The sequence below is a fragment of the Hyaena hyaena genome, unplaced genomic scaffold, assembly GCF_003009895.1.
Source record: "Hyaena hyaena isolate Hyena2069 unplaced genomic scaffold, ASM300989v1 scaffold_820, whole genome shotgun sequence".
Taxonomy (NCBI): Eukaryota; Metazoa; Chordata; class Mammalia; order Carnivora; family Hyaenidae; genus Hyaena; species Hyaena hyaena.
This window is the reverse complement of record NW_024081454.1, coordinates 1-24,096: the sequence shown is the minus strand read 5'-3', so window position 1 is coordinate 24,096 and position 24,096 is coordinate 1. Positions and strand designations below refer to the sequence as shown.

Sequence of the window (24,096 nt, the reverse complement as noted above, 5' to 3'; positions counted from 1 at the left end):
AATCCATGATACTCTGTAAATCTTAGAGTATTTAAATCGCTTTTATTCAGAAGAGGGCCCTCATTTCTCCTTCCTCTGGGTGCTGCCTTTCTGCTGATGCTATTGCTCAAAGGCCCTGTGGTGGGAAGAAGGGAAGTGAAACAGGACTCCCACTATTCACTTGGTAATTACTGGTAACAGACTTGCTCAGGGAGGAAGTTCTGCACCCCCCCCACCGCCCCCAGGTGGGTGTTTTCACAGGGTCTAATAACCTTTAGTTTCCGGGACACCAAATGTATTTGGCTTCAGTGGAGACTCATCACTTGCATGTTTCCTAGAGCAGTCCATTCCTACCTTCCCTCTGCAGGGGGTTCCTTCCCCGGTGTGTGCTGGCCCCACAACACAGTTGTCACTCATGGAACTTTCAGTGTCTGCATGTGCTTACCTAATACTGCACTGGCTGGCCGCCAGACAGAAACCACCAATATTTATCGGACACTTTGATGAACCTGGTAATGTGCATAATGTGTAGATTTCTTTTTTTTCTTGAATGTTTATTTTTGAGACAGAGAGGGTGGGGGGCAGAGAGAGAATGAGAGAGAGAATCCCAAGGGGGCCCTGAGCTGTCAGCACAGAGCCCCGTGCAGGACTTGCACCCACAAACCATGAGATCATGCCCTGAGCCAATATATTAAGAGTCGGATGCTGCACTGACTGAGCCACGCAGGTGCCCTGATGTGTAGATTTCTTATTTTACATCCTGCAACAATCCTGCGGTGGTTATACCTTCAGTCCAGATGAGCAAGTTGAGGCCCATTAGTTCTTAACTTGTGCAGGCACACTGTGAGTAAGAAGACGTGAACCTGAACATTGTGTGTCTGGTCCATGGTCTCTACCACCCTACTCTGTTACGCTGCCTCTATCACACTACTGTGGTCATTGCATTTCCCTAACTCAACACTGACCTGGCTGGCCTCCTAAACAAACTCCAAGCTGTAGGCCTTCTTCCTCCCTGGCTACCCTCCTTTAAGGGTTAGAAGTGTAAGAAATATCTGATAGAAATTGCTAGAAGACCCAGTTCGCTTAATTAAAATCATTTTCTCTTTGAAGTTAGTGGTGGCATTCCTGACGAGGCAGCAGGTAGAAGAATCCGTTTGTAGTACAGTCGGTTACTAAGGGAACGCTATTCTGATTGAATAAAAAGCCAGTCCCAGGAGTTTATACAACCTGACAACAGTTTTAGCAGCTTGCTGCTTCCCTTTTTATGTTCTGCCGGGAAAGGATAGAGCAGACCAGATAGGCCGAAGCAGCCATGCCTTGGAGCAGAGGGTGGGCTCCGAGGAAGCCACGCCCCTGGAGGGAGGGGCCTCCGGGCAGCCTGCAGCACTCCAGGCCCCAGATGCAGAGTTTGGGGAGCGTTCTAGAGCTTGTTGAAGCTCTGGAACACCCCCTGGGAACCAGTATTTCTCAGGAGGCTCCTGAAAAACTTATTTTCTTTAGCTAGTGGAATCTGGAAACATTAAGCAATAACGGATACAGTTGAATTCAGAAAGTAAGATAAAAGAAGGTACTTTGATATTTTTAGACTCTCTAAATTGTATCCTCCATCCAAACAGTAAATACCAAATGTCTGTTGTGCTCCAGGGTCTGTGGTACATATTGGAAAATGTCATTTTCTAATAAAAGTAGTACTTAACAATGGGCATTTTAATAGTTTTTATTAAAACATCGCTTATTTTTGTATAGAGGAAAAGAAAAGGGTAGATTTGGGGGTCAGGTTTAGCTTTCTACTTTTGATTAATGCTAGTTAGAGAAAAACTTCCATCGTGTTACCTGTAAGTAGTCGGTATTGCAAGTGTATTGTGTTGAGTTTCTGAAGGGTTGGTCCTGAGAAAGGTATCCCACTAAGTGGTGTTAATTGTCTCTTCTCTGTTTATATGTTTGTCTTCATTTCCAGCTTTCATTGACTGTGGGACCTGGGATGGTCACGGGGGAAGTGATGTGAAAACCCCGAGATCCACAGGGATGCAGGTGTTAACCGGCTGAGGCTGGCTTCTGTTGTCCAGCTGCTGACTGCTCACTGACCACAGTAGTTGTGGCTCTTTACCCTGTGAGCTCGTGCAAGAGTCAACGCACCAAGTCAGGTTTTAAGTAACTCGCATTTCCTGGTGCGCCTGGGTGGCTCAGTCAGTGAAGCGTCCAATTCTCGCTTTTTGCTCAGGTCATGATCTCACGGTTCATGAGTTCCAGCCCTGCATCAGGCTCCTTGCTGACGGTGCAGAGCCTGTTTGGGATTCTCTCTGTCCCCTCTCTCTTCCTGTCCCTACCCCACCTGCACACTCTTTCTCTCAAAATAAATAAACTTTAAAACAATTTTTTTAAATGTTTTATTTATTTCTTAGGAGAGAGAGAGAGACCGCGTGAGCAGGGGAGGGTCAGAGAGAGAGGGAGTCAAAGACTGAAACAGGCTCCAGACTCTGAGCTGGCAGTCAGCACAGAGCCCGATGCGGGGCTCGAACCCGCGAACCGCAAGATCATGACCTAAGCGAAAGTCGGACGCTTAACCGACTAAGCCACCCAGGCGCCCCTTAAAACAATTTTTTAAAAAAGTAATTTGCACTTCTTCCTGCCCTTTGCCCCACATACCAGAAGATGGTTTTTGTAAAAGAAATGTTTCACCTCCTAACATAGGCTGAGAGAGGCTGTGAAGGGTAGTGGGTAAAAGTAGGATCTCAATCACTGCAGGCCCAGTTCCTTGGCAGGTTTATAGCCGTAGGCAAGCGGTTGAACTTCTCTCGTGCTAGGAGGGTCCTTACCCGGCAGTGGCATTACTAGTATCTGTTATGTGGTAGTGATAGGACTTCACTGAGGTCATGGAATTGAATCACTAAGCACAATACCTGACATGTGGAATTTACTTAACAAATACACCCTTTTATTATTATTTACATCTTCTCGTTTGACCTTTATGGCCATTCCCCCTGGTAAAGGCAGATCTGGATAGTCCTATCCCACATCCCATTTTACAGATAGGTGCACCAGATCTCCAAACAAATAATATGCCTGGGCAATAGTGGAGTTGGGGTTTGAGCCCAGGTCCCCTGACATGCACTGTTTCAGCGACGTGCCCCCCGACAGCGACAGAGTGATGGTGTTGCCTTCCTTTGTAGGTTGTGGATGTTGGTGGCCCACCTGGCTTGACTAGAACCTGTATGAGTAGTTATCAAGCCCTGTTTGTGTTTAACTTGCAAAGTTCTTTCTGGCTGCATTTTCCCTTTCATTTCCCTCATCAGCAAATTATAGTATACTGGGAAAAGGTATCAGCTGGTAATGTACAAACCTGTGGTCTCAGGACCCTAGTCTTAAAATGATCAAGGACACTGAAGAGTTCTTGCTAATGTGGACCATTTCTGTCCATACTTACTGTATTAGAATTTAAAAGTGAGAACTTTTGAAGTCTGTTAATTCGTTTTGTTGCAATATGCTCTTTGGGTGAAGTAGACAAAAAAATACAGCCTCACACAGGTCTGTACGTTACTGGGAAGGGAGACGAGTACTTTAAGAATTCAGGTGATCATCGGTGTTCTTGGATAGTGTGCCAAAACTTGACAGGTGTTCGTTTCTTACAAGTTAACAATATCAATGTGAACCTGAAACCACGTGTGACAGGCTCACTTTATTCATTTCTGAGAAAATGTTTGCCAAATACCCACGTCTGAGTACCACAGTTTGTCAGCCACTCTGTCAAGGGGGAAAATGGTGTCCCCCTAAAAATGTAACTAGACTCTCTAGTTCAGCTTGCAACTCAAAATACTGCATAAGTGCTTTTTCTCAAGATAACTGTCATGCTTTGGTATGCCTTGAAGGTAGTCTGTGCCTGCTTCCTATTATACCAGACAGAAAATAAGATGTACTCAAGGATTGATATATAATCAAATCAATAATTTTTGCTGTTTCATTGTGAGCATTCTTCATTTAAAAAAATTTTTTTAATGTTTATTTATTTTTTAAGAGAGAGACAGAGTGTGAGCCGGGGAGGGCAGAGAGAGGAAGACACAGAATCCAAAGCAGGCTCTAGGCTCTGAGGTGTCAGCACAGAGCACGACACAGGGCTCGACCTCATGAGCTGTGAGATCATGATCCGAGACAAAGTCGGACCTTAACCAACTGTGTCACCCAGGCGCCCCTCATCATGGACATTCTTAAATGAAAATGATCGTCTCATGCCAGTATATTGCTTCCTAGGTTTTGATACTGTCCTGTGTAAGCTGTTAACCTTGTAAGGTCTAAGATGTTCTTTACCCTTAGGGGAATCCCGTTGAGGGTATGGGGGGGTGGAAGGGGCCCTCTATACTGTTTGTGCAACTTCTGTGAGTCTGTAATTTTTCCAGAATGGGAAGTTAAAGTATAAATCATTAAATTCTAGCCAGGGAAACAAAGTGGGGGAAAGTCTTGAACGATGTAGCTACTGTTCAGTGTGAAACCAATGTGCAGAGCAAAACTCAGACCCTGTCTTCTCTTCTGTGCCCTTTGATCTGTACTCCCACTTTCTTTGCACTTTTCTTTTTATAGGTTTTCTAAACTGCTCTTTTCTCTGTGTTTTCAGTTGCTCCTCCTGGTCAGAGTCCTTTTGTGGTCACTGTTCCCAAAACATAAAGCGATGAGCTCTTTCCCCTCCACGAGGAGTCCCTGTTGTGCATGAATACGCCTAGGGAATGCTGCCTCTTAGTGGCGAGAAGCCAGAGCCATGTGGACATGATGTATTTTGAGGATATTTGTTTATGCGAAATATCGTCATATCATTTGGTCCATAAGCACATGCTTAGTAGAAAGTAGCATTTAAAAAAATATATTAGAAATATTTCTTTAGTTGACCAGTCTCCCTGAATTCATCCTTCCTCCGGTTAAAGATGCCTTTGTAACCAAAGCCAGCTCCAGACATAACAAGTTACTTATTGTTTATGGATTATAAACTATTTCTTGCTTCTATGCCTTTATACCTTCCGTTCCTTCTTTTTTTTAATGTCATTTAGAAGTTAATGTAGATAAAGTAGATAAAAGCTTTCTTTACAATGCAGCTTCCTTGTTTAAAAAAAAAGGAAGAAAAGAAAGCAGGATGATCTTTTCGAGTTTTAGCACTTTCTAAGTATTTTTTGTTACTCATTTGATTAAATGTACAGAAACAAAATTATGTTCAATTTTTTTCTTTTCTTATTTTATTTTAAGTCCTTGTAAAGAAAGCAGTAAAATCACTGCTTGCTAAACAGTGCTAGGCCCACTCTCCAGCCAGCAGCAGGCCACCACACCATTCCCCGTGATCCAGGCAAAGAAGTTAAGGAGTCAGTGGGGCACCTGGGTGGCTCGGTTAAGTGTCCGACTTCAGTCCAGGTCATGAACTCACAGTTTGTGGGTTCAAGCCCCACAGTAGTTTCTATGCTGAGAGCTCAGAGCCTGGAGCCTGCTTCAGATTCTGTGTCTCCCTCTCTCTCTCTGTTCCTCCCCTGCTCACATGCTGTCTCTCTCTCAAAGATAACTAAAGATTTTAAAAAAGGAAGAAGAAGTTAAGGAGTCAACAGTAAACTGCATCCATTTAATCACCAAACCACAGAATGGTACTGGAAAGGAGTAACTGGCTGGATTGAAATAGATAGATTCTCAATGGGTAAGGAAAACTATTTGAACCATACCCAACACGCCCAGTGCAGCAGCAGTATTAGAAAATATATGTAGGGGCGCCTGGGTGGCTTAGTTGGTTAAGCATCCGACTTTTGCTTCGGTCATGATCTTGCGGTTGGTGGGTTCGAGCCCCGCGTCGGGCTCTGTGCTGACTGCCAGCTCAGAGCCTGGAGCCTGCTTCAGTCTGTGACTCCCTCTCTCTCTGGCCCTCCCCTGCTCACGCTGTCTCTCTATCTCCTAGAAATAAATAGAACATTAAAAAAAAGAAAGAAAATATATGTAAAAACTCTTGTTTTTGTTAATGCTTTTTTATTTTTGAGAGAGACAGAGCATGAGCGGGGGAGGAACAGAGAGAGAGAGAGCGCAGGAGACACAGAATCTGAAGCAGGCTCTAGGCTCTGAGCTTCAGCACAGTGCCTGACATGGGACTCGAACTCATGAACCACAAGGTCATGACCTGAGCTGAAGTTGGATTCTTTACCGACTGAGTCACCAGGCGCCCCAGTGTAAAACCTCTTTTGCAAGGAGGTGCCCAGAAGGATTCTGCTTCAGCCACGACCGTCCATGCCTCCTCTTCCCTGAGCCTTGGGACAGTTTTGTAAGTTGAGAAAGAGCTTCAGTCTCCTTTTACAGTTAGAGGACAGTTATTGCTACAGAGCTTGAAGCACGTGAGAGATTTCTCCAGCTGTGTGGCATTTCCTGTGTGCAATCTCTGACTACAGGGTGTGTGGTCGAGTTAGGGATTTGTTTAGTGTTCAATTTTTCTTCTTTTCTTCCCCCTCAACTGAGAATAGCCAAGAAACGTACAGGTTGGATCTAGATTTATAGCTGACCAATTATGTCTCAACTTCTTTGAACTACTGAAAAATGTAGAGAGTGTGAGTTTGCTCAACAGTCCATTGGTAGCCCCTGGGCACCCTGGATTATAGAATACAACTTAACAACCTTCTTTGTAGAAGAGTAATCCATAATTGGAAGGTTTTAGCATTTGATCTGCCAGACATTACCCACATGTCCTGACATGATTCACTGCCAGTTACTACCTTGGGACCTTCCATGAAATGAGAACAAGCCGTCCATGTGGGTAAGAAGATTTCCTTTTCCTCTTCCACTGTAAAAGCTCTACATGTTTACTATAAAAATGTGAGAAATAGGGGACAAAATAAAATAGATCATTATATAATTCTAACTTCTGTTAATACTAATAATATTCCATGCCCTTTGAAACTATAGATTTATACTCAGAGAAACTGATAAAATTCAGAATTTTACAGATTTCCAGAGTGGTGGTAGAGTGCATATGCCATATATTAGGTAACTTCCCTCCCCCCACACACCATGACTTTTCAGGCGGGTCCTTATAATTAAACACAATCAATCTGTTTTATGCAGTGGAACTTGTTAACGTTTATGTGAGTAAGATAAGAGTGAAAGGCCCCACCTCAGTTCAGGTCAGAGCTTGCGACCACGTGAATTCACAGATAAGGTTTTGTTGCCAAATGAGTTTTAAACAAAAACAAACTTGTTATTATACATATGTTTTGCAGACCTTATTTGAAGCCTGTTAGCTGTCTAGGACTCTAGAGATGAAACTGGAAAATCACTTTAACAGGCTACATAGTATTTCACTGTATAAACCATAATTGATTCCCTGTATAGAATTTGAATTTTACATTCATCAGTACAGGTGTACCTTGTATTAAATACATTGAATATACAGAGGTCTATGGTATCCCCAGGCTGAATTTAAAAACGTTTTCTTTTTCTTTTGGCTTTTTATTTCTTTTAAGGATTAACATTAAAAACAGTGTAAATGGGAAGTTCTGACAATGCATTTTTAATGTTTATTTGTTTATTTTAGAGAGCATGGATGAGAGAGAGTGTGGGGGGGGAGGGAGAGAGAGAGAGAGAGAGAGAATGGGAATCCCAAGCAGGCTCCACGTCTAGCATGGAGCCTAATGCAGGGCTCGATCTTATAACCACAATATCACCACCTGAGCCAAAATCAAGAGTCGTCGTTTAAGCGACTGAGCCACCCATGCTCCCCTCAAAGAATGCATTTTAAATAGGATTGAATTTTCATCTTGTGAATTTTGCATGCGGTGAATAATAACACTTTTCCAAATTTTTTAAATTCGTGTGTTTGTGGCTGTCAGGTGTTATTCCACTTAAGACAGACTCACAAAACAGCATCTCGATGCTAGCAGAGGCTTACATGTTAGAGCTGTGGTTTTGTGAGAGAGGAAGGAAGGAAAAGGAAGCAGAGTGCAGGAAGGAGAAAGAAACCAGTCACTTGTCGGAGGAGAAAGTTTCATTAGCAGTGAGAGGACCTGGCGCAGAGGGGAAAGCTTCAGATTCACGCTGGAATGCTTGGGCCGCCTAGTGTTTGCTTATCAGTATCTCTCAGAGATAGAGCTGGTCTCACCCTCAGAATCTTCAGGCAGGGAAAGTTTTCATTATTCTTACGGTTAAATTTTATTTATATAAATAATAATGGGACTAATAGTGTGTAGAATGAGCTGACTGTATCCTAGGCACCGTTTTAAGCACTTGACGTGTTGTACGAGCCAGAAGGGGCTAGAATGTGCGGCAGTTATAAATTCATCCCCAGATCTCCATGGCTTCCTCTTCATGTCCCATGTCTACCGAGAGGTTCTGCTCCACACGCTGCCAGTCATTCAGAAACCAAGGCCCCATCGCCACACAGCTTGCCACGGCAGGGGGGAGAGGAGAGAGCACCACATGAAGGCTCATCACTGCTTCCCCTCATGTATTAGTTCCCCAGCTTAAACTGTGTTCTTGTCCCCCACTGGCAGGGGACAGAAAACAGAAGGGAGCAAATAGAATATTTGGTGAGTATTACTGTTTCTGCCTCATTACTCCTGACATCAGCCTTACCCCAGTAGTAGCCATATTAATCTTTATTGAACGCTTGGGGAAACTGAGGCATGGAGTGCTGGGGTTGATATCATTCAAACCTGGGTGGTCTCCTCCAGACCCCATGCTTTTAAGAACACTGGACTGCCTCTCAAGGTGTCAGCATCCTTTTATGGACATAAAGTACAGTATACTTTTATTTAAGTGAAAAGTATTGATTTAAAGGATAGCAAGTATGACAGTGGCAGACAGTGTAGGAGTCGGGAGCACACTTTGTGAGGTAGCTAACCGCCTTCTGTCCGCACGATCTTGGTCCCAGAAGCCTCCAGAGCTCCTTTTCCAAGCCCAAATCTGGAGCCTATTGCGAAAAGCAAACGCAGATGTTTTCCTTTGTTCAGAGAATTCTGCCAAACTCCTCCTCGCACTCGCTCCCCTGACCTCTTCTTTCCCATTCTCCGTGCCAGGCCTGCGCTCTTACCTGGATTCTGCCACTCCCCCACCTGCCTCAGATTCAGTGTTCTCTGTTATAGAATGGGGGTTCCATCCCTCTGCAGAATGTCACCCCTGGGTCTCTTCATCACCTCCACTTCCTGTAGCCTTCCAATACAGCGACCCGCTCCACACCCAGACTTTTGGGCAGGCCCCGCAGCCCAGCTCGGGCACCGTCTTTCTCTGGGCCGATGTCAGCCAGCACCGGGGAGCACGGATCCGTGAGGGGAGTGTGGCTGGGTCTCAGGCCCCACTTACACAGTCAGGTGGATGATTTGAGCTCTGTATGCCCTGTGCAACCATGTGCAGGGGCCATGCCGGGCCTAGTACATCTGACTCCTTCTTGTCTGGGAACATGAGTGTCAGAATCCAAGGTGCCTTTTCCTACAAGTTTTCCCTGAAACACTAATCCGTGCCACCATCTTTTTTTATTTAAGTTTGTTTATTTGCTTATTTATTTATTTAGAGAGAGAGAAATTTATTTAGTGCAGAGCCTGATGCAGGGCTCGATCTCACAATCTAACTGTGAGATCATGACCTGAGCTGAAATCGAGAGTCAGACGGTTAACCCACTGAGTCACCCAGGCAACCCCCGTGGCGCCTTCTTTGACAAGAGTTCTGGGTTGAAAAGCACTATATATTGCCCTTTGGGATTTACAGTGCACATTTGTATATTAAAGACCTGGACATAATCCTTTTATCAAAGAGACCTGACCAAGTTCAGTGTTTTGTAATACTTACTTGATCACAGACTTTCTTGTATAAGAAACTTTAACTTCCCATGGAACCACTTTGAGGTGTGCTGACTGAGATGTTTTCTGGATCAGGTGATCCATTTCATTTGTTGTTGTTTATTTGTTTTAATTCTATCCATTTTATATCTGTTCTTCTAGAATTTATTTCTTATTTACATTTCAGTATGAAATTTCTGATTATTTAAGCTGGTGGCACCTTGCTTCTTTTAGATTATACCCTTTGGTGCCTTTTGATACCTTTAGATTTAAACACGAAGAAACAGCTTGCTGATGCAGTCTAGAACTAGCAGCTTCCATCTTCCACTAAATACGAATAGGCCCTTTTATTGACCGGTCACCCAACCGTGTCAGGAAGTTGCAAGTTCAGAGTGCTGGCAGAAGGGCATGACTTTGAAGTCAGATAAAACCGAGTTCATGTTTCTGTTCCCCCATTTCTCAAGCTGGGTCCCTAGAGGCAGAATCGTTTATTCATTTTCTCACTCATTTATTCACTCAGAAAGCAAGGACATCAAAAAAGACTTCTGGGAAGAGAGACCCTTGAACCAGGCCATCAGTAATTAATAGATATTTATAAACCTGTCCTCTTAGGCTTGCAAATGCATGGTGCCTCAAATAGAAACATTAAACAGCAGCAAGCTTTGGTGGATACATTGATGATAAGAGTGAGGTGAAAGTCTGTACTTCAGGTTTTTGTCTCTTTGGTTTTTTGCTTTTTTGGTTTTCAAGACTATCTAAATTGTGGTCTTGACTTAGTATGACTTAGCCAGCATTTCCTAAATGTCTACTCTGTTCCAGGCTCTGTGCTGAGCTTGGCGATTACTTCCATTCTAGAGACTGCTTGTACAGACCCTTTTAATAGTTTACACTAAAGTGCTACTTCATTTTATAAGGAAGGACGGACATGGGGATGGGACCAGATTTTTTTAGACTTCCTGCTTTTTGCTGCCTGCAAATAGAGAAAACTTTTTGGGGGGTGAGGGGTGCTTTCGGCATCATTTGGCATCATAGGCATAATATCTGAGATTTCTTTATCTGCAAGGGTCACCTGGAACTGTATCAACTGGTGGTGAATATTACAGCCACCATTGAGGTAAATTATTTGAATTCCAACATTTTCAGTGAGGATGGAGTAAAGTGAGTCTTAATTAAAGCACAAGATGTGGACCAAACAGACACAGTAGGGCAGTCCCGGCTAAGGGGCCATGCTCCTCTGCTTTCCTACCAGTCAAATGAACACAATGTCCACAGTAAGGCATTCCTGTGTCCTGGTGTGGTACATGGTGGGCCCCGAGTGCTTGCACGCATTTATTTTATTTAAGTTTCTAATGTGTTAGGAAAGTGCTTCCTAAGTAAAAGCGTGTTGTTGTCAAACATACGGTGTGTGATGAAGATGTTCAGCGAAGGCAAGGAAAATGTAATTTGATGTTACCTACCGCATGCTTTTGTTCTAGTTTAAATGTAGCAAATTGTAGATGATATGCATGGAAATGAAATTAAGGGTCTGAAAGTTGATCGTGATCCAGCCGATTAAGCGCTCCAGGCACAGTGGAGAAATCCTAAGGGTCGAAATGTCTCTTTTTAAACCAAGATCTCGCTGCTTAGGCCTTTCTTCCTTTTGCTTCCCCCATTTATCTTGGGCTTACAAGTCGTAGCCACTCCTTTTGTTATAATTATCCTCAGATGAAGTCAGATGCTGCATATCCTATGAAGGGAAAGAGTGCTTTCATTTTCACCCTTGATGTAGGAGATGATGTTAAATCTAACCCCTCATTTACTTAAATGGAATTAGACAAAACGTAATTGCATTATCTTACATTAAGGAATTCTCCTATCCCCAGATACGCCTACACCTACCCATTTTTCTCTGTGAACCTTCCAGGAGAACCGTATTTTCTGCTTAAATTCAGTCTTCTCAGCTCCTGATGCATGTAAAGGCACAGTTTGATTTGGTTCCCCTTTTCCTTAGGTCTCTCCCAGGTCACCCAGAGCAGTCATTCCTGTGCTTTTTTCTTGGTAATTATTCCCGAGACCCACCTCTGTTTTTCATGGTAATTGTGCCTCAGTGATTTCCACACTTTCACTGCAGGTGTTCCCTTCTCTAAAGGGACTTTGGTTTTCCTTCTCCTTTTACTTTGGACAGCCTGTTAGTGTAAAGCAATGGTGCCCAAACTCAAATTTTGAACCCTGCACCCAACGCATCACGCCCAGGGAGCTGGCTTCACCTTGGCCTTTGGCCCCATCCACAGTGTCTGGTTAAGTAGGATTGAGACTGGATTTCTAACAGGTTCTGGGTGATGCAAACACTTGTTCCCAGGACCACACCTGGGAGACCACTAGTAAGGAAGGTCACTCTGAACCGTGGTGTAGAATTCCCGAATGTTACAGAGAAGCTGTCATTCTTCCTGCCAAATTCACCCCCTAATTAATTATTTTAACTTTTATACCTGCCATCTGGCTTCTGTGTTGTATTACTAGGTCAAATGACAAGTTGAATGAAAAATAAGTTGCTGGTTGATTATATCGCCCTCTTGTGTTTCTGTGTCATATTTCTTTTTAAACTATTCTGAATACAAAAATAATAACCAGTTCATTGCTGACAACTTAAGAAATACAGGAGAAAAAAACACTGAAATAAAAGTCCGATAACCTTACAATCCACTGTTTATGGGCTGAGATCTGTCTGTATCTTCCAATCTCATTCCTCTTTATAAATCTTTTCTTCTATGTGTATTTATTGTCATAATTTTTTAACCATATTGGTTTCATACTGTACTGCTATTTTATGACCTGATTTTTCACTTGTTTGTATATTTTGAAAATGTTTTCCTGTTTCGGAAAGGAAGACTGTAGCCTCAGACTTTTGCTTACTTGGGAGAATACGGCCTCTTAAAGCAGAGCTACCGCAGCTGAGATGGGGTCAGGAGCCTGGAGCCTCTTCCTAGTCAGTGACTGTCCCCCAGCACAGGGTCTGCAGAACATCAGCAACGCCCAGCACTTCACTGCTCACCGCTCCATAATGCCCGTCATTTATTCGCACCAGGATTGATTTACCCAGTCTCCACTTTGAACATTTCCATTGTTGCCATTTTCTCACTGTTGAGAACAATAGTTGAGGGCATCATTTGAAATCTCTGCACGCGCAGTGATAATAGATTACTTAGATGTTGGCCCTCGTTACTGCATAAATTCAGTTTGCATATTTTTATTTCCCCTTCCTTCACTATTGTTTGAGTCCGTTAGGAAATGGGAAGAAACTGCCTGGAGCTCAAGGCCTGCTAGTCCCAATCTTCCTTGCTGTGGTCAAATTAAGAAGCTCACTTTCTTGGGGCGCCTGGGTGGCTCAGTCAGTTAAGTGTCTGACTTCGGCTCAGGTGATGATCTGGAGGTTTGTGGGTTCAAGCCCTACATCGGGCTCTGTGCTGACAGCTCAGACCCTAGCACCTGCTTCAGATTCTACCTCTCTCTGCCTCTCCCTGTCTCACTCGCCATCTCTCTCTCAAAAATAAATACACGTTTAAAAAAAAGATTTTAAAAAAAGATACTTTCTTGAGATAGTTCAGACTTTTTCAAAAGGTTCTATCTATATTGTGCTAGAAGTTCTACAGTAGACGTTATAGACAGCATAAAAATCTCCAGGGTTTTGGTAGAACTAGGAATTGACCCTTCTAACTCTTCAGCATCACTGCAGGATTGTTCAGTGACTGTTTTTGTGGCTGTGTTAGGGGTGGGGACCCACATTCTGCTGGGGGGACAGCATGAGCGTTTCTCTCTGGCCCTTCTCACCCAGGTGGCCTGCATTCCTTTCTGGTATGTTTAGTCCTGTCTCAGGATCTCATTTTAGGCTCTAAGAGTACTGTCCCTGGAAGGTATATTAGAGACCTTGTAGACCTCTCATTTTATCAGTGGCAGAAATGAGAAGTGACCGGCCTGTACCTGCACAGCCAGGTAGAGGCAGGTTCAGGTCTAGAACACTTCTCCAGTTGTCAAAGCCAGGCAGTTGGGGGTCTTTCACCCCCAACCACATGCAGGGAGCAGTTCTAATCTCCCGTCCCTCTCCTAAATCTGCCCCTTCCCCCTCTTCTAATCTGGAAACACAGAGTGCTCCAGGAGAACCCAACTCGTTCACATGCTGTAAAACTTCTGAGTCCCAGAACAGCTTTCCTGGTGTGGAGAAGAGGAATTCATTTGTTCAGCCCTTTACTCAGTCAGCACGTGTTTTATTTAACGTATCGATGCTCTGCTAGGGGTTGGATGTAACATGGTGGTTGGTGAAACAGCCAAAGCTCCTGCCTTCAAGAAGCTTTGCTCTAGACCCTAGAGAAACAGTCAAGTGTGTGTAAAATGCAGTGTCTCTGAAAGGGAGCCTACGGTACCGAGTTAAGTCTCAGGGGAGCTCAGGGAAGAGAGACGTCTGTGGAAACGTGCGCCAGGCCTCACTGAGGAGGAGGCATGGAGACTTGAATAGGAGGCTCTTTGCCAGTAGCCAGCGGAAGAGAGGTCCAGGCTAGTGGTAAAGCACGTATATGGCGGAGAGAGCTTGATGAATCAAGAACCGGAAGAAGGGCTGCCATGGGTGATAGGCGGTGGGAAAGGGTAGAAGGCCTTCAGGCAGGATGCCAGGGCCAGACTTAAACTGTGAGGTTGGATTTGAATCCAGGTCCATGGGAAGCCATCGACGGGTTTCGAGCAGGAGAGTGATGTGATCTGATAGTCATTCTGAAAGGTCACTGGAACAGCAGGACTCAGGTATGAGAATGGCCTTTGGAGTCAGTAAAGACCTTAATTAAAACTCCAACCGTCTGCTTACTCACTGTCTGACCTTAGGTGAGTTCCTTGACCTCTCTGAGCCTGTTTCCTCAATGGGGTGAGACTAAGATCCATCTTACTGAGTTGTTGTGAGCGATAACATTAAACACAGTACCATCTGTCATTTTAATAAATCTGATCCAGGCTGCGTTTCCTGGCTTAGAGCATGGTGTGTCATGGGAATCTTTAGCCTATAGTCTGTAGAGACCCCCTTGCGGGATGAGCAGGGAAACAAGGATCACTGGAGGGCATGGGGTACAATATGAAGGGCATTTGGGAGGCCTCCCCGCCTCCGCCCCAGCCTCAGAAGACACATTCCAGTATCTGAAATGCCATCATTGTATTTTTTCCAGCACCGCAGCTGAGCCTTTCAAGTGTGAGAAAGTAGGCCTAGTTACGTTTTATTAAGTGTGCAGCATCCTGCATGCAAAGCACCCGGTGTCCATACCACAGCACCCGCGGCACCATATGGAGGCTGCCTTATCGTTGCTGCTGTGAGGAAGGAGACCAACCGAATCTCTGGAAGGTTCAATGACTGAATCTCTAAATCCCTGAAAGATTGAATGACTTGTTCAAGCACACGCCTGGCTAAGTTGGTCATGTGAGGACTAGACCCTCCAGCAGCTGTGAAGTGTGAACTGTTGGAAATGCGTGAGCAGTGGGTGAGGTGGCAACATGTAGTCTCATCTGTGTTGGGATTGTGAGTGCCCCCCAAGCAGTATTCTTTGTTTCCCCTTAATGCATGTGCAAGCAAACACAGTACAGCTCAGTTTAGTAGATCGGCACTAGCTGATACAGTTGTCCACTCTTGTATGAAGTATATTAGAGTCTTCAAAACATTCTGATAGTCGGGGGCGCCTGGGTGGCTCAGTTAGTTGGGTGTCTGTCTAGATTTTGGTTCAGGTCATGATCTCACGGCCCTGGGATCCATCCCTCTCCCTCTCCCACTCCCTCTCCCTCCCTCCTCCCTTCACTCTCTCTCTCTCAATAAGTAAACTTAAAAATTTTTCTGATAATCTGCAAGAATATAATGCTGTAAATGGTTCGCTGACATTGGAGTTGGCCCTGGCTTGTGGTTTGACCCCTCCACTTAACCTGAGTGTGTTTGAACACGTTAATAACACCTTGCGGGGTACCAGGAGCCACCAGTGGAGTGGTGGTCTAAAGGCAGGCAGCTCTGTGGCCTGCTACCAAGTGGGAGCTTTGTTGGTATCCGTTCTCCCTGATCCTGCCACACCTGCCTTGGCTCGTGGAGGAAGGTGCCCAGACACCCATTGTAAAATCAGAAAACCGAGTCGCTAAGGTTATCGGTTTGTCCAAAGTCCCCCAGGCCAACAGTAATGAGTGGCCACATGCCTCTGGGCTTCTCAGCTCCTGCTGAGAACTCTTGCCAGTGTATCTTAACACCCTGGAAACTGCCTGATGACAGGGCACTGCCATGAAGGTGCATGAGTGCGCCACGAAGGAGTTAACGCACTAGACGGAATACTAATTTATTCCAGGCACTCGAAGACCTAACTGCTGGGAGCTGGCTCATTATTTTAATTGGATTTTCCAATGTGTTGAGCAAGTCAGCAGATTTGCTTTGGCCTTACTTTCTGTCTGTAGAGGGAAGGAGAGAGAACCGGTGGGCAGTGGAGAAGGCATGTCAGGATTAATGCAGGATGACAAAGTACGCAAATTCTGTCCCTGTTCATTGATACGGTGTCGTGTGCATGTGGGGGCGAAGGGGGCAGGGTACAGTGTGTAGAGCCGTGTTGCGCTCCCACAGGGACCCTGCTGAGTCACTGCCCTCCCCCCCGTGCCTGTGTGCCCTCGAGTGGCGCGGAGCCCCACGTGCCCACGGGCAAGCCAGAAGCCACAGTGCGGTGTGGCTACCGGCAGCTGCTTGCTGGCTCCTGCTTTGGGACCTGGTCGGTTAGTGGACAGCACAGAGAAGATGCTTCCCCTTAATTAAGAAGCATCCGTTCTAGAGAGGAAAAGACAGGTGATAAATCATAAAGAAATAACGAGATCATTTCATTTTGTGGTAAAACTCTAAAGGGAATTTTTTAAAAAAAACTAGAGCAGATACATAGAGGAAGGCATCACGAAGCCCTCTCTAACGGGGGCTGTTTGACTGATGTCTGGTGGTGTCCGAGCAGTTGTAGGAATAAGTGGTTATTGTGATCAAAACCATTATTAATTACAGTCTGTTTGCTTAAACAAATCACTTTTGCCTAATGAAAGAATAGACATCAACCTTCTCCTGTCTTTATTCCCTATTTCTCTTTGGGCTTGATGTATATACTTGCAGAGGAAATTTCCTCTTTGTGAGGAAGGAAACAGCCATTTGTTTGGAAAGCAGACACATTTACCTCACCCAAACATCACTCCTGAAATGCCTTCTAATGTGTTCACTTAATAAAATGGAAAAAGGGATGCCCTTCACCGTCCTGTTATCTTGGCGTGTGTAAACGGCCTATGTTAATTCACCTTTACCGTTAAAGGCAAGGAAATAGGTTGGAAGTTGAGTAAATGGAAATGGAGTAATCAATAGAATTTTAGTGAAATTAATGGGAAATAATGATATAATAGATTTGAAAGGCTTTTAAAGAAGCCGCTGAGGATAATGAAGGTGATACAGGAAGTCTGTTGACTTGTTTTATTCCTGGATGATGTTGGCGGCCTCGTGGTTGCCCCAGAAGTGCTGCTGTATCCGTTTGCAAGCCTTGCTCAGACCGTGAGAAGGATTTCTGAAAGAGCTGGAAAATAAAAAAGCAGGAAAATCACAGAATCCTACAACCGTGAAGCATGTCATCCGTCACTATCCCACAGCAGTACCTACCAGTATCGGAGAAAATAGGTCTTCTCTTCACTGAGATCTGCAGCGAAGGAAATTTGGGCCTCTGGGAAATATTTCTCAAAAGTTTCCTTTTCTCGAGAGTAGTCTGTTTTCTTTTTGACTTTTCTCCGCATCTTCACAATGACAGAGAGTTTCTATTTGCTTTTTACTTAAAACCGATGCCCTTGCCAGTTTTTGCAAATTGACCGCCTTTTTCCTGGGAAGTAAGGTGGGGAAAGTTTAAGTTTCAGATTTTCTTCCTGGGGTTTTTTGCTAGGCTCATCACTGGGAAGATTCTCATTCATAAATACACGGTGTGTGGCCTTCTGGGCTTCTTATCAGCCCCCAGGAGTATGTGTGTGGATAACCACAGAGAAATTCTTAATTCTTGGGGTTTTCCATCAGCCCCACTACAGCCTGCCCCCCCACCCCACCCCACTCCTAACCCGATGACGGCACTGAAAGGTTACAGCGTGTGTCTGTTGTGTGGTCAGTACATGGCTTTTGAGGGACTTTTCCTTCCACACAGCCCCCACATTCAGTACTAACCACAGAGTTTCTTAATGTTTTCATTCGTATTTTGTAATGCAGCCTTCAGACCAAAGTGGCATCGCATTAATGTATCTTTTCTTCCTGCTTCATTTCATAAGGCATTGGTGAAAACCTGATTCTAGGAAAAGTTAAAAATGGTTTAGAATCACTATCAACTCATTGCTTGTTTTAGATAATTTTAAACTTTTATGTATTTAAGTAATCACTGCACCCAGTCTGAGGCTAGAACTCACATCCCCAGGCCAAGAGGTACACGCTCCACCAACTAAGCCAGCCAGGTGCCCCTGTTCTTTTTATACTGAACTTTGTATGCTGTGAATAGTGTTTTATACTTTGCTTTTATCACATAACAATTTATCTTGGAGCGGTTTCCAAAGTTAGACATAGAGAATTTTCTCAGTTTTATGGCTACTGTTTAGAACTTCTGTAATTAATTTAACTAGTCCCTTATCGACAAGTACTAAGCTTTCCCTCAGAATAAACAGTCCTGTAGAGAAGAACCTGTGCTCACATGATTCTGTATTTCCTCTATTCTGCACATATTTGTTGAGAACCTACTCTGTGCCAGGCAGCGTTCTAGATTCTGGAAATACAGCCATGAACATGCAAACCCTACTCTCAGAGAGCTTGCTTTCGAACTGAGGGTACAAGAAACAAAGAGGAAAGTACATACATAAATGGTGAGGGATGGTAAGTGTTTTTGAAGAAAATTGAGGATGTCGACGAATGGAGAAGTGGGCCCTGGCCTGACGAGTGGAGGGCTGGTCGGCCCCTGCCTCGCTTACCACCGTCCACCCGAACTCCTGAGACCACCAGGAGAGCAGGCTGCCGGAGCTGCTGTTTCAGGAGTGAGCTTGCTGAGGACTCGTGCGGCTGTGCCTCTTTGGCCGAGACTGAGTCCTGTTCATCTCTCTTTTCCCATCTCATGCCCACGGCCAGTGTTTTTCAATGCTATTATTCCCTGCAAACTGTGCCACCCCATCCCAAGGAGTCTTTTAAAGGTATTTGGGGGGGGGGGGGCCACCTAGGTGACTCAGTTAAGTGTCTTGACTCATGATTTGGGCTCAGATCATGATCTCACAGTTTGTGGCCTCAAGCCCCACATTGGGCTTAGTGCTGACAGTGCAGAGCCTACTTGGGGTTCTCTCTCCCTGTTTCTCTACCCCTCCCCCCCAAAATAGATAAACATTTAGAAAGAGAAAGGGAGGGAGGAAAGAAGGTTAAACTAATCTTTCCCCCCACAAAGTTTTAATACCACAGATAATACTCTATATATCCTCTGGCCCTTTGGAAAGCCACAGCCGTAATAATAGCTTTTTTGCCCCGCTCCCCAGGAACCAATGCCCTTGACCTCGCAGAACGAAGCCCCCGATTCTGTGGCTTCTCACTGTTGGCACCTTCTAGCCAGGCTGTTTCTCTGTGGGCGACGGGGCGGGGGCAGTGAAATTGCACAGATAGAATTGTCCTGGTATTCAGAATCTCTTTGTCTTTGAAAGAAGAGAGAGTTGGTTGTTTTTGATCCAAGCCCTCTGGTGCTGTGCCCTGGACAACTTCCCTTGTGTGGGAATCGGAAGCCGGGGAGGGCAGAGGTGGGGTGGCGAGCCGCGGGGAGCCCAGGATGAGAGCAGTAGGCAGGAGTTTGCAGAAGGGGTCCCTGTCTGTTCACATGGCCGCTTTCTTTAAAGAAAAAATTTTTTTTAATGTTTGTTCATTTTTGAGAAAGAGAGAGAGACACAGTGTGAGTGGGGGAGGTGCAGAGAGAGAGGGAGACACAGAATCTGAAGCAGGCTCCCGGCTCTGTGCTGACAGCTCAGAGCCTGATGCAGGGCTCGAACTCACAAGACAATGAGATCATGACCTGAGCTGAAGTCGGACGCTTAACCGACTGAGCCACCCAGGCGCCCCACATTGCCTTATTCTTATTTCTTGTCTAACGGCCCTTTGGATTTTGAAAATAAATGTGTATTCAGCACTTTCTGGGTGTGTGGCAGCAAGCGGGCACTTGGCGGGTGTATTAATCCCTTCACCGCAGCCGTCTGCGGCGGGTTGTAGCACCTTCCTTCCAGTTACCGAGGTGGTGCACGGCGTCCCGCACTGGGTCCGCAAGTCTGCGTCGGTCCTTCTCGCTCCACTTTCTCCCTCCACCTCTGTTCAGCACTTGTAATATCATGATGTGGCAGAGTGGGTTGCATCTGGCGACTGCCTGTGTCCCTGGGATGTGAGCTCTCTTAAGGCAGGAGCGGTGTTTGATTTACCTTCTCCAGGCCAGCCGCTAGCATGGTGGGCGTCACAGAACAGGGACGTGGTAATTGATTGGTGGAAGGGTGACCGGCTGGCTGGAGTGACAAATGAGAACTTCCTGAATGAGGGAGCCCACCAGCCTCTCGGCTGTAACCTGGTTCTGCACGACTGGACCTGACTTCCCCACACTGCTGGGGGCCACATCACTAACTCTTCTCCGTCCTGGTTCTGTGCACTCTTTCCCTGCTTGGCCGTCCCTCCCTTGGCTGCCCTGCCCCTCCTCTCGCCAGCTGTGTGCCAGCTCCACGACCCTCTCCTCTGTAGGCCCCTTTTGTACCAGCTTAAAATCAAGGAGAGCCAGCCCACTGCCTCAGAACAGTGAGAAACCTGCACTAGCATCTTGTCTTTTTAATGGGTCTGGGCACAGGAAGACACAGCGAGGAGGACAGTCAAGGGCCTTACCCTCAACAAGCTTACATTCTGCCGGGGGACACAGTACATGTACACACACACTGGGCGATTTCAGAGGTGACAAATGCCAGAGAAGCACATAGGAAGGAATAATACAAGCCAGATGCATGGCCCCCTCCTTCCTCTGACAGAGGCAGTCGAAGAAAAGTCAGATTAAGGTCCAGCTTGTCAGCAGGGGAGCAATGACAGGTCTACAGGTGGTTTAAGGAGTTATTCACACGGGGGCATGCGCACTGGCACCAGGTCATCCAGAGCCTGGGCCTCCAGCGACCTGCCCGCCTGCTGTGGGGGGCTGGTCTCGCCGCCTGACGTCGGGGCGGTGCACAGGGTCCGCGAGACGGTGCGCGGAAGCCCTTATGCGGAGCCCGGTGTGTGCAGGGTGCTCGGTCCACAGTAGCTGATTTTATTATTCCACTCGCAGTTTCTTCTTTAACTGTCTCCCGTGTCTGCTTTCCTTTCCAGCTCCAGGGTCTGAGCCACAATGTGATCTTCACCTTGGACTCCTTGTTGAAAGGGGACCTGAAGGGAGTCAAAGGAGTAAGTGTTCAGAAGTTTGATTTTCACTTTAACTGGAAAGGATTGATCCCCCCCCCCACCTTTTAAGATCATAGCGGTACTTGCATTTGAAAGGCACTCTGAACATTTTTAGCATAAAAGAAAGTACTTGGAAAATGATCATTGGAAAAGATGTGCCCCTTCATGCAGCTGTATTGATGGGAATGAGATGAGTCTGTTTCGGGAACAGCCGCGAGAGCCTGCGCGGCTGCGGGGCTCCCGTGCTGAGCCTTGGCCGCGCCTCCGGCGACCCCGCGGTCATCGCAGGGAAGCTCGCCCTTCCCGTCGCTTGGGCTTCTCACGTGTGACACACACCATGATGTGTGCCAGAGCGTGTCAGGTTTCACGTGTCCCGTAAAGGAAAGCGTTTTCGCTGCCCTGTTATTTCAGAACTGTTTATTTGCCTTTGAGCAAAAGCGAATCCAATGTCAATTTCATTTTCTCTTTTCCTAAGGATCTCAAGAAGCCGTTTGACAAAGCTTGGAAAGACTATGAGACAAAGTTGTAAGTCGTCCTTTTTGTTTTTTACAGTCATGAATTTCTTAAGAAAAAGTTAACTAGAAGGAGGACAGAGCTCTTGCCTAATCTCTGCTAGACAAGAACTCGTGTAGTACCTCCCCGCAAGGGCCAGGGCCAGGGCCGTTAACCGGAAGTGGCCATGCCTCGGGCCTCCTTGTCTGGAGGGGCCTGCGCTGTCAACTCCAAAGGATCTGTGAGCCCGGGGCTGCCGCGGCTGACTCCCAAGTCGTCCCTCTGACGGTTGCAACTTTTCTTTAATCACCGTTAGCATATAACTGTAGGTTGTTGACATTCCTGCATGGCGATTAGGAAATCATAAAAATTAATAGCTAGCAGTTTGTGAGCTCCTTCTGCCTGCCGGGGCCTGTGCCCTGTGTTCTACCTGCGTGACCTCCGCACGGTGATCTCACTGTCTGGTTCTGCGTCGGGGAAGTGCAGCCTGGAGAGACTGAAGGGATTGCAGGACGTCCTAGAGGCGGGCAGTGTCCCGCTGGCCTTCCCCAGGGTCTCTGTGGCCCCTGAGCCAGAGCAGCCCGTCAGGGGCACCCGGGGCCTGCCCGGCGGGGTTATTGCCAGGACTGTGGGGGTAACGCACACGAAACGTGCGGTGTGGGCCCAGCTCACCTTCCTGCTGTACGAGTTCTGCCACCTTCCCTCGTTCTTCTTCCTTGAAGACATTTGTATTAGCAGGAGGTGTGGGGGGAGGAGAAATATATTTAAAAGCACTTAATAAAAAAGGTTGGATGTAAGCTCGGATATAGCCGTCACCGTGAGAGAATAAAAGCATTTCCAGTAACAGCAGAATAAAAACACCAACAGAAGAAAAACAAAGTCAGGGTTAAATTTGTTTTTTGCTAAACCGCTTCTACAAATGCGTATGTAATAAATGCATTGTTGGAGACTTGCTGCCTTAGGAATACTTTTGCACATTGATGGTTATAAATGCGGCTGAGAACAGAAGGCCTCTTAAAATGGGCAGTGATGTAAGTGAACAGTCTAGGCCCTCCTGTCTTTCTGTATGAAAGGGGACCATGAATGCTCACGCTTGTGAGCTAAGCGCTGCCCTGCCTGGAGGCAGCTTCACGCCCTGGGCTTGGAATAGAACTAAGTACATACAGAAGGGGCTGGAGTCCACAGGAGGAAAGAAAAAACCCTTTGCTCTAGACTTGTGGAATAGATCTCTTTTGTAGAACATGGAAATAAAACGAGATACAGTATGTGCTTTGTCAACTAAAATACTACCAATATTGGGTCTTGGAACTGTATTTTTGGTATTTTATAAAAATACAGTTGGTAGAAGGCCTTGAACCTTCTGGTGGTTAGTCACCGTTCTGGGACGCTCTAGGTACCCTTCCTGGCACTTGGCTTAGCTGTATTCACACTCGTCTGGTTGCTCACGAGTGTGTGTTGTCCTCCGACATCTGACCCCGGCTAGCACAGTGACCGTACCGTCCTTGTGTTTGGTGTTCATCTCCCAGTGCCTAGCAGAACCGTGGGCACACAGCTCATGCATAGGGAACAGTTGCTGAAGGAATGAAAGAATTATCCAGATGTGGAAATGTGTGCCAGGATTCATCATTTAAGTGGGTCCTGATTTTAGGATTTCACCAAAGGTTTCTGTTTTATTTTTTTCTTTTAATAAACCTCTGTCAACAAATGATTTTCTTAAGATAGGCTTCTTCCTCACTATGTATAGTGGTTGGTACAGGAAGGAAAAAAAGAAACCCAAATATTTGATTATTTGATGTGAAAGGGCTCTTTTGATTATGAACTACAAAAAACAAAACAACATACCAAAAAAAAGTTACTTTATTGGGTTTGATAACCAGGGGAGTGGGCTGTGGGCTTCCATCTAGAACCCAGGAGGCAGGGAGGCATGGTAGTTAAGACCACAGACCGGGCATCAGAGACCGTGGGAGAATCTCGGTGGTGCCGCTTTCCAGCTTTGTGACTTTGAGCCAAGATTCTTAATATCAGTGATCCTCACCTGTGAAGTAATAGAAGCATTACCCACTTCTCAAGGCTTCTGTGAAGGCAAAATAACGTAATATGTTGAACCAATTGCCACTGTAGTCAGAAATGCAGTTGGCCACTCGATCAGTAGTTTTTAACAGGTTTTTTAAACAGTCAGATAATATTTGGTCAAAACAATAACCGTACAGTGTTCTGGGCAAGATGGCGGAGAAGTAAGGAGCTCCGTACTTGCACTCGCGCCCATCCATCACACAGAAAAGATCTGAAGACATTGGAAACCTTACAAAACCTGAGAGATTGGGAGAAAAAAGACGCAGAATCCACTGAGAGAGCCTTCTAACGTGAGTGCGAACCGGGGAAGATAAAATCGGGCCGGGA

The 24,096-nt window shown here is 45.7% G+C and overlaps 1 protein-coding gene across 1 annotated transcript in view; it reads left to right on the top strand.

The window, feature by feature from the left end:
* The window catches only part of LOC120221855 (arf-GAP with SH3 domain, ANK repeat and PH domain-containing protein 1-like), a gene marked incomplete at its 3' end in the record, with an annotated part of 252,331 nt that extends 229,894 nt beyond the window's left edge, over positions 1–22,437 (top strand). Inside the window, exons 6-8 of the mRNA XM_039219470.1 lie at positions 21,133–21,207; positions 21,680–21,729; positions 22,249–22,437. Of these exons, the coding sequence (XP_039075401.1) occupies positions 21,133–21,207; positions 21,680–21,729; positions 22,249–22,437 (314 nt within the window). The remainder of the gene's footprint in view (positions 1–21,132; positions 21,208–21,679; positions 21,730–22,248) is intronic.
* Positions 22,438–24,096: the final 1,659 nt, after the last annotated feature.